The sequence below is a fragment of the Acomys minous genome (genome assembly GCF_964271855.1).
Source record: "Acomys minous genome assembly, chromosome: 14".
Classification (NCBI taxonomy): Eukaryota; Metazoa; Chordata; class Mammalia; order Rodentia; family Muridae; genus Acomys; species Acomys minous.
In genome coordinates this window covers 9,071,854-9,086,037 of record NC_140496.1, presented here as the reverse complement: position 1 = coordinate 9,086,037, position 14,184 = coordinate 9,071,854, and the positions used below count along the sequence as shown (strand labels likewise).

General features: G+C 47.3%; 1 protein-coding gene across 2 annotated transcripts in view; it reads right to left on the bottom strand.

The window, feature by feature from the left end:
- The window catches only part of MBTPS1 (membrane bound transcription factor peptidase, site 1), a 53,336-nt gene extending 40,581 nt beyond the window's left edge, over window positions 1-12,755 (bottom strand). Inside the window, exons 1-4 of one of the 2 annotated variants that reach the window (XM_084757447.1) lie at window positions 12,586-12,755; window positions 1,297-1,377; window positions 973-1,193; window positions 706-872 (exon numbers count right to left, since the gene is read on the bottom strand). In XM_084757447.1, the coding sequence (XP_084613573.1) occupies window positions 706-872; window positions 973-983 (178 nt within the window). In that variant the 5' untranslated portion in view covers window positions 984-1,193; window positions 1,297-1,377; window positions 12,586-12,755. The remainder of the gene's footprint in view (window positions 1-705; window positions 873-972; window positions 1,194-1,296; window positions 1,378-12,585) is intronic. The other variant, XM_084757448.1, reaches the window with a different exon arrangement.
- Window positions 12,756-14,184: the final 1,429 nt, after the last annotated feature.

Genomic DNA, 14,184 nt, shown 5'->3' with positions numbered 1-14,184 from the left:
TAGCCTCCGCAGGCATTTGCACACACATGCACATATCTGTACACACATATAATCAAAATACATTTTAAGATATATAAGCCAGGGGCTTGGGGAGAGGGCTCAGGCGTTCTGAATGCATAACGTTCTTAGAGAAGACCCTGGCTTCAGTTCCCAGGACACACATAGTGCTCCACAACCCCCAGTTCCAAAGGAGACAAAACTCACTCCGGCCTCCACAAGTGCCAAGCACTCATGTGACCTGCATGAGTGGCAAAACATGCAGGCAAAACATTCATACACACAAAACATTTGCAAATTGGAAAAAATAAAGTAAAATCAAATAAGACCTATCTACTGAAATTTGACTACAGTACTGAAATATAGTTTTCCAACAGGGAAAGGAGTTCAGAGAATGTACAGCTGTTTGTTCTTCAGAAGGTGAGGACAAAGCTCAGCAGCAAGTCACAGACTTCTGGCCAGCTCTTCTGACTGAGTCTTGCTTGACTGCTGCAGTGTCAGCCGAGAGCATGCATCTGCACCCTCCCAGCTCCAAAGGTGCAGTCAGTCCTACTCCACAGGGAAAACACTTTAAGCAAAGGTTAACACCTATGTGGCGTGCACTCAATCCATTTGAAATTTACCACAGAAGTGGAGTGGAAGCTAATATTTATATTAAGTGTGAAAACAGTAAGATGAGAGGGCCCAACTTGGAAAACAATTCATTACCATATTCTACCACAGTTGAGGAGAATTCCACCTTCAACGTCAGGTGGGAACAGCTAGGGCACGGGACCTTTTCAAAAGCTTTCTTCCCCAGCCTGTCACCCAGATGCTTCTTCCCACAGAGCAAAGCCACCAGCAGAAAAAGCCAGATGTTGATGAGCTTCATGGTCCTAAGTGAATATGGTCACAAAATTGCATAAATTCAAATCGCACTAGGTTCTTCCTTGATCAGAAGTGAATTTCTGTTTTGGCTAAAAGCTGCAACCTTACTGATTGGCCATCCTACAGACTTGTCCAACATAAGGAAAACCTCAGTCCCATGGTCACCCACGGCTTGGCCCAAAAAGAGGCTTTCATTTCTTTCTCCGCTTCTTCTCCATTTTGGGCATAGGCTTTTCTCATTAGGGCTGAGTCCACTGAGTCCTAAACTCCATTTGCACCACAGACCCAAATCCAGCGGGGACGCCCAAGCAACCACTCTGTGAGACGATCTGAAACACAAACAGCACACAGAGACATCAGTAGCATTCTGACCAAGCCAGACATGACAGTTACAGCTGCAATTTTAACAGAAGGGTCACACATCCCACTTACAAAACAGATAAATGTGAATGCAGCAAGAAGTCCCCATTGTTTTGTTTAGATTTACTTAGTCCTCACTGCTTTCATGGAAACCTAAGAAGTAAAGGGAAAAATCAGTGAGAAAGTGAAGACACTGAGACCCCAGCCTACAGAGGAGCATCAACAGGCCAGCCCCCGTCCCTGATGCTACAAGGAAGAGGAAGTTCTATCCGTTGTGACCCTCCCTTTACTTCTTCCTCAGACGGTGTTTCCTGTCATCAGCAGGTCTCCATGGCCCAGGGTATGTTGCCAACCAGCATCTAATTTTTCAGTCAAAAGTGTAGTCTATAGGTCCTTACTTTCTGTTGTAAATTATACCTAAGTGCAAAGTATTTTCTAGCTAAGTCGTTTTAATAGGTTCTTTAAGAGACACTGGATAAAAATACTCATATTTTAAAATACTTTCTGCCATTTTATAGAAATGACACAGATGTTTTCTGCAGCCATTAAATTTATTTTACCTGAAGCATCAAACTTAAACTGAAGCGGTGTAACCTATCAAAAATCAGATCAGCTCTTCACTGAAAGTAGACTAGAGGACAGTTTGTGAGGCAAGTCATTCCTAAAAAAGTATTATTTGAGTATAAGCTTTCTCATGGGCTCAGCTCTCTCTCACAACAGTGGCAGTGAGGGCTGAAATGCGGTAAGGTGTTCAGCACACACAGCTCACCATCATACCTGTGGGAACAAGTGTGTGTGTGTGTGTGTGTGTGTGTGTGTTGGGGGCGGTGTCAAGGCACAGAACAAGTCTGACTGTTCTGTTTTTAAAAAAATCAGACTCATCAACCAAGATGAGTCACTTAAACTCATCCTTCTAACAGAAACTGGTACTTTAGAGTAATAAAGAGGTTTTTGTTTTTGACAAGTGCCCCTGCTTACTTCCAAAACAGGAAAGGGATGAAACAGTACTGAGCAAGTGAAGGGCTTAGACTTCACCAGTAGGACCTTTCCTGCTGCAACACCAAGAGTCTGTATGACAGGGCAGTCTAGAACCCACAGCAGAGACTGTGGCTGCTGGGATGCACACACAGGACGAACAATTATGTCTATTTCAACAGAGGACAGCAAGGACACAAGAACAAATGAGGAAAACAAAGACCCAGGTAGAAGACCAGAGGTCAGCTAAAGCTACGTACACACTCTGCAGAAGCCAGAAGACCTACGAGATATCAGAACAGAACCTCAGGAAGCAGCCCCTGAAAATCACTGGTTAAAGACTGCACAGCCTGTCGCTGGGGAAGTGCAATAGTTCTCATGCTGGAGTAAGTGTGCACTTTACAAAAGGGGCGGGAGAGGTTGCTCAGTGGTTAGAGCACTGGCTGCTTTTCTAGAGGATCTGGGTTCCATCCCCAATGCCTACAGCCATCTGTCACTCCAGTTCCAAGGGATCCACAGCCCTCTTCTGGCCTTCCTGGGCACTGAAGCACACACATGGTGTACAGACATACATATAGGCAAAGCACCTATACACATAATTTTTTTTTAAGTAACAAAAATAATCTCTTAAAACCCTTCTGCCTTCATAGAGCATCTTAGGCCTGACTTTGTTGAACACTGCCTTTGATAACTCTCCCATAGGTAGACAGCCACTTTCTACCAGGATGTTTTCTGTGCAGAAAAGATAGTTGGTGTTTACCAATTAGGCAGAGGCTTATTCTAAAACAAAGAAATGGAAAGGAACAAAATGAAGTTTTTTGAAAGAAAAGAATCAGCCAAACTTTGTGGCACACGCATAATCCCAGCACTGGGGAGGCAGAGGCAGGAGCCCTCTGAATTTGAAGCTAAGGTGATCTACAGAGCAAGTCCCAGGAGAGCAGAGCTGGCACCCGGAAATCTGCAAGGCAACCCACTCTTCTCCAGGCAGTTCCAGGAAACCGGACACAAAAACCCAACAGCACAGGGCACTGCCTTTATTACTCACTTTGCCATGTCATTGTATAGAATGCTTACCCAGTAAGATGCTTCCAGGTGCTGTGGAGTGTGTATGCACATGGGAAGGGGTGGGGGTCAAGGACACAGTGCTCTATGTGCGAGGAAACAAAGAAGACCGGGTACAAATCAACCACCAGGCCAAATGCAAGAAAGGAAGATGCCAGAGTACAAGTCATCTAAGCTGAAAAAAAGTCCCTTCAGCTGTGACAAGAGGAAGCGGAGCTGGAAAGAGCTGCACGAAAGGCACTCTGAAGGGAGAAGTGGTGCATCTGGCAACAGGAAGAAGACAGAATATACACAAGGACCAATAAGGCATCCTGTCTGAGCAGGAAACGGGAAAGGGCATGGAGAAGGAAGCTCAAGCAGGTACCAGGTTGGAACAAGATATTCCAGAATGCAGACATCACTCCAAGGGGAATGAGCATACAGAGCCAGAGAACAAGGCTGCTGAGCTCCGAGCTGTACAGGCAGGAGGGTCAGAGTGCTGGACCAACCATGGCAGAAACCTCTGACCTCACACAGCTTATCTTCCAGTGTGGGGAGGCAGATAAGAAACAAGGTAAGTAAATGCAGCTTAGCTGATAATAAGTGCTGTGCCTAGAAACAGAAAGGAAGGGAGCAGGACAGCTGAGATGGCTGCCTCCTCAGCCTGAGTGCCACAGAGGTCCCGGAGAAGGGACTCTTGGGTGTAGACCTAAAGGAAGTAGTCTTATGTGAGAAGAAAAGCAAAGAGGCCAGTGTGGCTGAGCAGAATGTAGAAAGGGGGCTGGGCATGGTGGCTCAGCCTTTAATCCCAGCACTCAGAGGCAGAGGCAGAGGCAGGCAGATCACTGTGAGTTCGAGGCCAGCCTGGTCTACAAAGTGAGTCTAGGACAGCCAAGGCTACACAGAGAAACCCTGTCTGGAAAAACAAAACAAAACAAACAAACAAACAAAAAAAGAATGCAGAAAGGGAAGGATGATAAGATGAAGAACTAGGGACAGACCAGGAACAGAGGACACATCAGAGAGGCACATCAGAGAAGACCTCAGCTCTTATTTTGAAAGGGAGAAAGGAAGGTACAGCTGACCACAGCCTTCTAGGAAAAATGAATACTGAGACAGGGGACAGAGACCCCATGGAAGATCGTGGGTATAAGTAACCCAGGGAGAGAAGATGCTGAGTGGGACCTTATGGGTAGAAGGTGGAGCCAACAAACTTCTGATGACCAGTTATGGGAGAATACAAGTAAGGAATCAAAGCCACAAGGTAACTTTGCAGGGCTGGAGAGATGGCTCAGCGGTTAAGGGCACTAACTGTTCTTCCAGAGGACCTGGATTCAAATCCCAGCACCCACATGAAAGCTCACAACTGTAACTCCAAGAGCTGACACTCTTACATAGACATACATGCTATACAGAAGCCAGCTCAGGGAACACCCACACTCACACCCACATGGGAACTATGTTGTGAACACCTGTGTTTAGGATGCTCATCAACACTGGGAAGCATGCAGAGCCTGTCAGAATCCTGGACCACCCAGCCACCTAGCACCTCTTCTTTGGGGAATATGACAGGGGAACAGGAGAGACCAAAAGAAAACAAAAATCAGACTTCCATAAGAGAAGTCTGGCCACTGGAAAGGGAGATGGCTCAGCAGACAAGGGCACTCACTGCCAAGCCTGACCTGAGTTCCACCGCTGGAGCCTACATGGTGGAAGGCACACAGCAACTCCCCCATGTATGTCCACTCTGAATCCCACACTAGTATCTATTCATATACTCAAAGTAAATTATGTTATAAAATGTCACTAATCCCTTCCAGAAAAAGTTGCCCTGGTCTGACTGCACTCCACCAAGCCCCATTTATTCTAGGAACCTGTTCTCCACACCCACCAGTGCTAGAAGAAAGTAAAGAAAAAAGGAAGCTGTTTCAGGTACAAAAGTCTCCTGGGATAAAAGAGCAGGATGGAAATGATTTTAAAAACAAACAAACAAACAAAAAACCCTCAAGCAACTCTGCTGTGTAGACAGATCTAGGTAGCCTGCTGACTGTCCTCAAAGGTGAAAAGTCCAGGCTTTTAGAACTCATTACTGTGACAGGTCTGCAGTAGAAAATTACAGAGCCCAAGGTAATCATGGAAGAGGGTCAAGTCATTTTCCTTTATGGCTTTTAACCACCATTCAACTGTTAGAAGACAGTGCATAGGGCCTGGGTGCAGGAAGCCAACCACTTAGCACTAACCCCTGTGTTCTTGGGCCTGTGCATTTGGAGAGATCCTGACCTACAGACATTTCCAGGGGGACTGTAACACACCTACCCACCTTCATCAACAAACCATGGTGCCCAAGATACCACCCCAAATCAGTAAACATGAGCCACAAGACATGCTCAGCAGCTAGTGGCAAGCAGGAGCACAACAGAATTAGTTACACAAGTGTGTTTACACAGGCTCACACAAAGAAGCCACTGATTTGTCCTTCCCTTCTGAGTCAGGTTGCTGAGAACAAGAAAGCCACAGAGACCCAGTGAGAGCTAGAATCTAGAAGGTAGGAAAGTATGTGAGGCAAAGCCATCGAAAAAGAAAAAGAGTGAGCCACTCAGGATGGAGCTGGAACTGAAATGCTGGTACAATCTCAAAGTTTTCAGATGTGCGCAGAGATGTAGAAGTAAGCGAGTGCCCATCTGAACACACGGCCACCTACCCAGAGGGCACAGCAGCAGGGCCATATCATGGGCTCCACTTGGGCCCAGCCTGCTGAGTACCACTCTCCAGGGAAAGAAGTCAGAGTCCTTAAGAGTCAGCTCACAGGCGGGTGGGACTAGGTAAGATGTGACTACAGAACCCCTTGTACCAGACAGCGAGGCAGTGCTCACGCAGAGAATGGGGGTGTGCTGCCAGAAGCCAGGGTGGAGGGACTCTCCCTAGCCAAAGCTGGGACAATCTGAGCTTCACAATATGTAATGAGTAACAGATCACAACTCTTCAAAAATTCAAAATGGGCAAACAGACCCCAACACAAAGTTTCAAAATGCTGCCCATTAAAATGCACATTTACAAAGAAGAGTGACCTCACCACATTATCCACACCAGCCAGCCACAGGCAAGAGCCCAGCCTGTGCCCTCCAGCAGAGGCACTGAAAAGAGCTTGCCTATTTCTGAGGTTCCTTCCAAAACTCCACAGCAGACAAATCATGATAAACCCCAAGGGCCATTTCAAGAAGCAGCTTCCACTCACCAGTTGCCCACAGCACCCACAACATGGCAGGTGACAGTACTGACTCAAATGAAATGGGGGTGTAGCCGGCTATGGGGATCTACCGAGGACTGGTTCGAGGTCCCCAACCTCGATGTGCAAATATTTTAAGATGTGCAAATATTTTACATAAAACGGCACAGCACTTCCACAGAAACTGTGCACATATACTTTAATTTATACCAGATGACTTACAATACCTAAAAATGCAAATGTTGAACGGTCATGGCCATATTGTTCAGAGAACAAGGCAGGCTCAGTATGGACACATCCTCGATGTTTTAAAGACTTACTTTTATCTTGTGTATGAGTGTTTTATGTGCACATAAATACACGTACCATGTGTGTGCAATGCCCTTGGAGGCCAGGAGAGGGTGTGGGATCCCCTGGTGCTGGAGCTTCATTGGGTTTGTGAGCTGCCATGGAGGAACTGGGCTCCTTGTAGGAGCAGCAACTGCTCTGAGCCACTAGCTATCCCTCCAATACCCCAAACAATTTCAATCAGCAACTGGCTCAATAGTGAATGTGGGATTGGGCTACTGGGGGAGGGGCGCTTCAGCTCCCATTCTGTAGAACTGTCATGTTTTCTGAAAAGCTTCAGTCAAAAACATTCTGTTCAAATTAGCTTTAATGTTTTTATCATTTACATTGTAAATAAACATAAAAAACTAGTTTTCTGGGGCAGGAGGTGATGCACTCAGAATACAACTCATATTAAATAACTCAACAATCCCATGTATTCTCATGTTATCAATAATTTTTAAAGTATCGAAAGCACTTGTCAATATGCACTAAAACCCTTCAAAGTGGACAGGAAAGCTTCTTGAGCCAGGGATAAAACTCGACAGTCACTTACCCTCCCACGAGCAGACAGGACTCTAATTTGCTACCGTGTAATAACTCACACAGCTGTCATAACATCTGGTACTGCCCACACTTTCGGGTAAGGCCTAAAGGAGGGACGCCCTTGCTGCCCCTGCACCCTGCCCTTGAGTGGGAAAGCTGTGGAAGAACCCCGATGTCTTCACATTCTGCAGAGGAAAGCAGCCTGCTGTTTTAAAAATGCCCCCTAGGAACTCAGTCCAACGTGCATGAACCTGAAAGCACATATTAAATCCAAGGATGTACAGGGCAAGACTGTAACAGGAAAGAATTAGAGACTATCTAAACACGTAGCAATAGGGGATGGAAAATGATCATAGTTGGTTTGTACCATATAATGCCCTGTAGCAATTTTTCTAACTATGTCCCAAACCAGACTGAATCATGGTCCCCCAAAGATGTCCACATCCTGACCCCCAGAATGTGGACATGACTTTTACACAAAGGCTCAGCAGGGTATGGCGGCTCTAAGCTGGGGAGGGCATCATCCACCCTCACTCTGTACATCCGGGTGGGTGGTTCAGGGGTGGGAAGGTAAAAAGCCAGGGTGTGGTTTTGTTAAAAAGAAATCAAGGAGCCAAGGAACACAGGTGGCGTCTTTAAACAGAGGGAACCGGATTCTCTGCTGAGAGCCTCCAGAAAGAATCAGCTGTCAACACCTTGACTTTAGCCCTATGACGCTCATTTTGGACTTCTGACCTCCAGCATGACCAAACAGGAAACAGTGTCAGTTTGCGCTGGTATAGGAGAATGGACTAGTGAAGTATTAGAGAAATCAGTTCCTGTACAGAATGATCCACACTTTGCACATACACACACACCCTTTGCAAGTCAGGGTCTCTCTAAGAGCCCTGGAGGTCCTGGAACTCTCTACATAGACCAGGCTGGCCTCGAACTCAGAGACCCAACTGCTTCCACCTACCTCCCAAGTACTGGCAAACTTTGATTTTTAAAAATGTGTCTCTGGGGCTGAAGAGATGGCGCAGCGATTAAGAATACTTGCTGTTCTTGCAGAGGACATAGGTTTGATTCTCAGCACCCACATGATAGTTTCTAAGCAACCCCAATTCCAGTTCAAGAGGATCTCTCTCTCTCTCTCCTTACCTCTGTGGACTCCAAGGAAGGACAGGGTGCACATACATACACTTAGGCAAAATAAAAGTTAACCTAAAAAGTTGTTTTAATGCATCTATGTACACAAGAAAAAAATAACACTGTAAGATAACTAGTAAAATAGTAAAAGTGCTCCTACTCTACCAAAATGACTCGTCTTTTTCCATTTTATTATGTTTTCTTCATAGTTTACAAAGAGCTTTTATTATTTTTATAATTAGATACATCATATTATTTGTTATGTTTAATAAATCCTTTAAAATAAATTTTAAATAAGGAAGCTACATTTCTGGTAAGATAGCAGAAAATTCAATTCAACTGTGTGCTGGATGTGATGGTGCACACCTTTAAATCCAGCACTCAAGAGGGAGAGGCAGAGGTAGGAGGCCGTCTAAAAAACAAAACAAAACAACAACAGAAATCAACCATGTCAGACTTACTTATTTTGGTACAGAGTGATCTTAAACTATTTCTGAGAAGCTGTTCCCACAAATCTGTCTACAGTGGCCTTCCCAGCTAAAGGAGAACCTGTGGCTCCTCACAACTCCTTCCAGAAAGTTCATGTGCCTGCCACTTACTTACGGGCCTCTTGAGGCTGCCCCTGGATTCTCCAAGTGCTGATCAGACTTAATTCCTAGGCATCCTTGTAGAAGACCTGGATATTTTCTATAAGAAGCATACCCTAAAGACAGTCTTTCCACTCACGGCTTCCCCTGAGTTTATCTGCACCACTCATTTGAGTGGACTCAAGATGAGCCTCACGTCAAATACTACAAAGGGAAGACACATGCACATCAGGAGTGGGTGCAAGGGGTCCATGTGTAAGAAAGAGAAGGAGAGGGAGCAGCAAGGGGCAGCTGATGGCCCTTTCAAGATTGAAACTCTATTTATAACGTGCACAGTAAGAGAACATCACCAATACTACATTTCTGGGGATAATTTTAAAATATATAAAGTTATTTGCTTTACTATAACTTTAAAATCTAATTCAGGTGAGAGGAAATGACCCGTATTACAGTCGTCTAATTATGCCACCATGCCCTGCCTCGGAATAAACTAGTTTACTGAAATACCTCCAGCAAAGGCTGCTTAAACCATGAAAGGGTACTATTCAATTTAATTAAAAGTTGGCTGGAAAATGATCTCTTCTGTAGCTCAATTGCATACTTGGCTGTATTCCCACTGTTTAACAGGCTAACAATTAAGCAGTGCCAGAAGATACTCTTAAAATAAGGTGCATATGGAGGCCTCTGTGAGCCATCAGCTGGTGTCGTGTGTAGAGAAGTGGGGGCACCTACTGCCTGTCCCCGCAGTTTGCTCTTGGCTCCAAGCAGTCTCTCATGGTCTCTACACAGCTAACAGGTTCCAGCCAGCCACAGACCATGCCACCAAACTTCTTACTTTCCAAATTTTATCTGAAATTCATTTCCTTAAGAAAAAACAAAAGGGGCTGGAGAGACGGCTCGGCAGTTAAGAGCACTGACTGCTCTACCAGAGGACCCAGGTTCAGTTCCCGGCACCCACACGGTAGCTCACAACTGTCTGTAACTCCAGTTCCAGGGGATCTGACACCCTCACACAGACATACATGCAGGTAAAACACCAACACACATAAAAATACATACATACATGCATACATACATACATAATTTTTAAAAAGAAAAAACAAACACAAACAAAGACAAGATTAACAGGGCCTGGGACGGAAGCGGTGACTCCTTGCTGCTGTTCCAGAGAACGTGGGTTCTATTCCCAGTATCCACATGCTCACAGTCTGCTCCAGGGATCTAATGCCCTCTTCTAGTCTCTCCAGGCAAGTGGTGCACACACACACATGCAGGCAAACCGATTAATAGGGCTAGTCAGACAGCTTCACAGGTACCCGGACTTGCTGCGCTGCCCTAATGATCTGCGTTTTATCTCTGGAACCGTCATAAAGGTGAGGAAAGAGTGCTGACTCCAGAGTTGTCCTCTGACCTACAGACATCACACAGACATGGGTTTCTGAGACACAGCAAGCACCGTGTAACTAGGAGAGAACGATCCACTCTTTGTCACCTCTTTAACCTGCCTTAGTCTACCAAAACCGTTACCTCCCAAAACAGCAAATGCAAAGCCTGGACTCCTTAGCATTTCAGATCACTGGGTTCTGATCCTATCTATACCACTCTGAAAGGCTGAAGTACTTAGCAATCAAGGGTTGCTAAGAGGGGGCTGGAGAGGTGGCTCGAGGTTAAGAGCACTGGCTGCTCTCCCAGAGGACACGGGTTTGCTTCCTGGCACGCACATGGCAGCTCCCAACAGCCTGTAACTCCAGTTCCAAGGGATCCAACACCACCACACGGACATACATGCAGGCAAAACAACAATGCATAGGAAATAAAAATAAATAAATCATTTTTTAAAGGGTTGCTAATAATGTACAACTTCTTCCCCAGAAGAAACCACTCACAACACTTCCTGGAGGAGCTGGGGAGGAGATGGTCCAGGGGGCATAAGGACTTGAATTACGGTCCCCAGATAGTAACACAGCTGAGCAAGCCAGTGCATACCCATAATCCCAGCACTGGGAGGCAGAGACAGGTCGTCGCCCTTGGGGCACACTGGCCTAGTAGTCTTAAGTCACTCAGTACGCTACTCTAGTTCAATCACTGACTGAACAGGGAATCAGCGATAAGGTGGAGTACGATGAAGGACAACGCCTGCAGGGCTCTGGCCTACACGCGCGCACACACACACACACACACACACTTCCCCTTTGGTCTCTGGTCCAAAGACTGTCTACCATCGGGCAGGGAATAGCACCAAAGAATACAGAATATAATGGCAACAAGAAGCGGGGGGGGGGGAAGAAACCTAACTACAAAAACAGCCTCCTTCAGTCCTAGGTGCCTGGGGGTGGGGGGAAAGGGGACAGAGGGGAAAGAAGGGAGGCTTGTCAACATTACATCACATTTTTAAAAATAGTAACAGCCACCTCTTGGTTCTATGGGATGTTTGAGGGCTGCTCAAGAGTCCTAATGGGCCAAAGTGTGGTCCAGATTCCAGTATGGCCAACATATACTGCAAGATAAAACCTTGGCAAAAGGTGTTCCACATGAATGGGGGCAAATGTGGGCTATTATATAAAAAATAAAATAAAATAAAATAAAATATTGATTCACTCGACTAAAAAGAAAAAAAAAAAGGTACTGATTTCTGCTACAACATAGATGAATTGGAAACGAGGCACCAAGACACCAAGAAACCAGACACCAAAGGCCACTTGTGACTCCTGACCGATTATTCCCAAAAGGAAAATCTGAGGAGATAAGTTAATACTGGTGATAAGCAGACTGAAAATGGGTCCTAATCCCAAAAGGGTCGTGGTGATGGAGGGCTGTCTTGGGAGTGGTTCTCAAAGTGGGCTGTGGTTCCATCTGAACTGCTCAGCATGCTAGCACAAAGTCACGGGGCAGTAACTCTTTAAAACAAGCAACCCTGTGATGCGAACATTTTATAAAAATTAGGTTCTTAACGTTTAAAAAGTAACGGTAAGTGGTATGACGGTTCACGTTTTTAATTTCAGCAGCAGAGGTGAAGGCAGGAGGATCAGGAGTTCAAAGCCAGCTTGAGCTAATTAGACCTTGTCTCAAATATTAACTTTTTTGGGGGGGGGGCCACATTAAAAAAACAACAACAAAACGTTTTTGCAGACTGTAAATGGACGAACTACTTCTCTCTCCGTCTGGTTTTTCATTCGCTTCCAAATCTATAAGGGTTAGCGAGGCTGGGCCCCAGAATCAAACCTTCAAGTGTTCCTCGTGTCACTCCAAAGTGCCACTCAGAAAAAAAAACAAAAAAACAAAAAAACCAAACCCTATAGTAAATGCAAACACGAGCCCTGACGTGCGCGGAGCTGCAGGCCCGCTCCCTGGGGCTCGCGACCGCAGGACCCTGCGGAGGAGAGCGGCGCGTGCGCACCGCGGCGCGCAGGCGCGGGCCAGGCCGCTGCTCCGCCTGCTCCGGGCCAATTTCAGGGGAAGCGGCAGCGGTCGCCGGCGGCCTCCGTGCTGGGAGCGAGCGGCTGGGCCTAGGGCACGGCCGGCTTGACGTACCTGCTGCGTCCACCTCAGGCTCGGGGTCGGCGGGCCCGGGGGAACGGCGCCTCCGCGGCGAACACGCCTCGGGTCTCCATTCGGGGGATGTTTACTCGCAAGTCTCGCGAGACCACGCCGCTGGAAGGGGAGGGGGCGGGAACAGGACAGACCAGGAGACACTGCCTGGCGTGCCCCGCGCGCTCGCGACTTGCGTGCGCGCTCCTGACGTCCCGGCACCGAGGCGAGAGGCTGTCCAGAGATCTCGCGACATTTGAGGCCCAGAGGCGGGGGGCGGGGGCGGGGCCCGAACTCCCTGTGGCTGTGGGGAGCTCAGGCTTTTGGGGGTTCTCCAGGAAAAGGAGTACGCGCCTTTACGTAGGCTCCTACCAGTCTGTGCGCGCTCCTAAACTGCCCCCATAGCCCCAGCTGCTGATGGCCCGGGTCTGTGTATCCTGCTAAACTACCCACAATGGCCCCAGTCTGTGCACTCTCCTAAACTAACCCCCATTGCTGTTGGGAGGGCTTCCCGATGAACCAAATCTTTGCGGTCTCCTACTCCCATGGCCCCCAGCTGCTGAGAGGGCCTCTGATGGACGGCCTAGTAAGGCTCAGAAAAACGTACCTGAGCGACATGGACACCAGTCGGATAGGCCCATGCTTAGTACTGACCTGGATCACACTCGGCCCTGGCATAACCTAGGTGCGAGCGAGCAGCCCCAAACGCGCTTGCGTAAACGAGACTGAAAACGATAAAGGATGGTGGAAACCAGCAAACCTCGGGTCCTAGGCTCACAACCTCAGGTGATGGGCCTTGGCTACCAAAACTCGTACCGAAGGAACTGGGTTATTCCCTGGACCTCCAAGCTGAACAAACTCTTCCTCCTGAAAGAGGATCTGAACCCCGAGGTTTGGGGCGGTGCAGAGGAGAGACCCTGTGCGGGGCTCTTGTTGCCCTGTTCCGCAGGTGTGCACCCCATGGCAGGCCCAAGTGGGAGATGCTGGGTAGAGGCTCCATCTTGCTGTCGGCCTGCTGTCTCACTACTATTTCACTCTCCCAAGATTGTTGTCAGTCAGTCAGTAGCTCAGCTACCTGGATCCCAGGAACTAGAAGCCTCTTCCTGGTACAAGAGAGACTGGGAATAATAAACTGATGTTCTGACGGATCTGTTAAGCCTGCTGAGAAAACACTAAGTGCCACAGTCAGCTTTAGCTAAAGGAATGCTCAAGGCTGAGTAGTATACCTACCAACCAGGCTGAGGGATAGAAACAGTTGTCCCTCGAACACATTAACTTTAGGTTTTTCTGAGCATTTAAGATTTGCTGAGATAGTGGCCTATTAGAGCCATCACAAAAGGAGACACCCCTGGCTCACAGCTGGCCATCAGGAATAGTCCCACATCAAAGAACATGCATCTGTTGGAAAGCTCCAAGGGAGCAGCACTGGGTCACAGTGCCACTGAATTCTGGTCCTCTTCAAGTCCAGGTCCCTCTAATCAGCAAGAGCAATACTCTGCCAAGCAGGCGTGCTGACCCTGGCTAACAGCTGCCTAGCAGTTGTCTCAGGATGACGACAACTGCTTTATATTGCAAATCTCCCCCCCACCCCCCCGTTTGTTC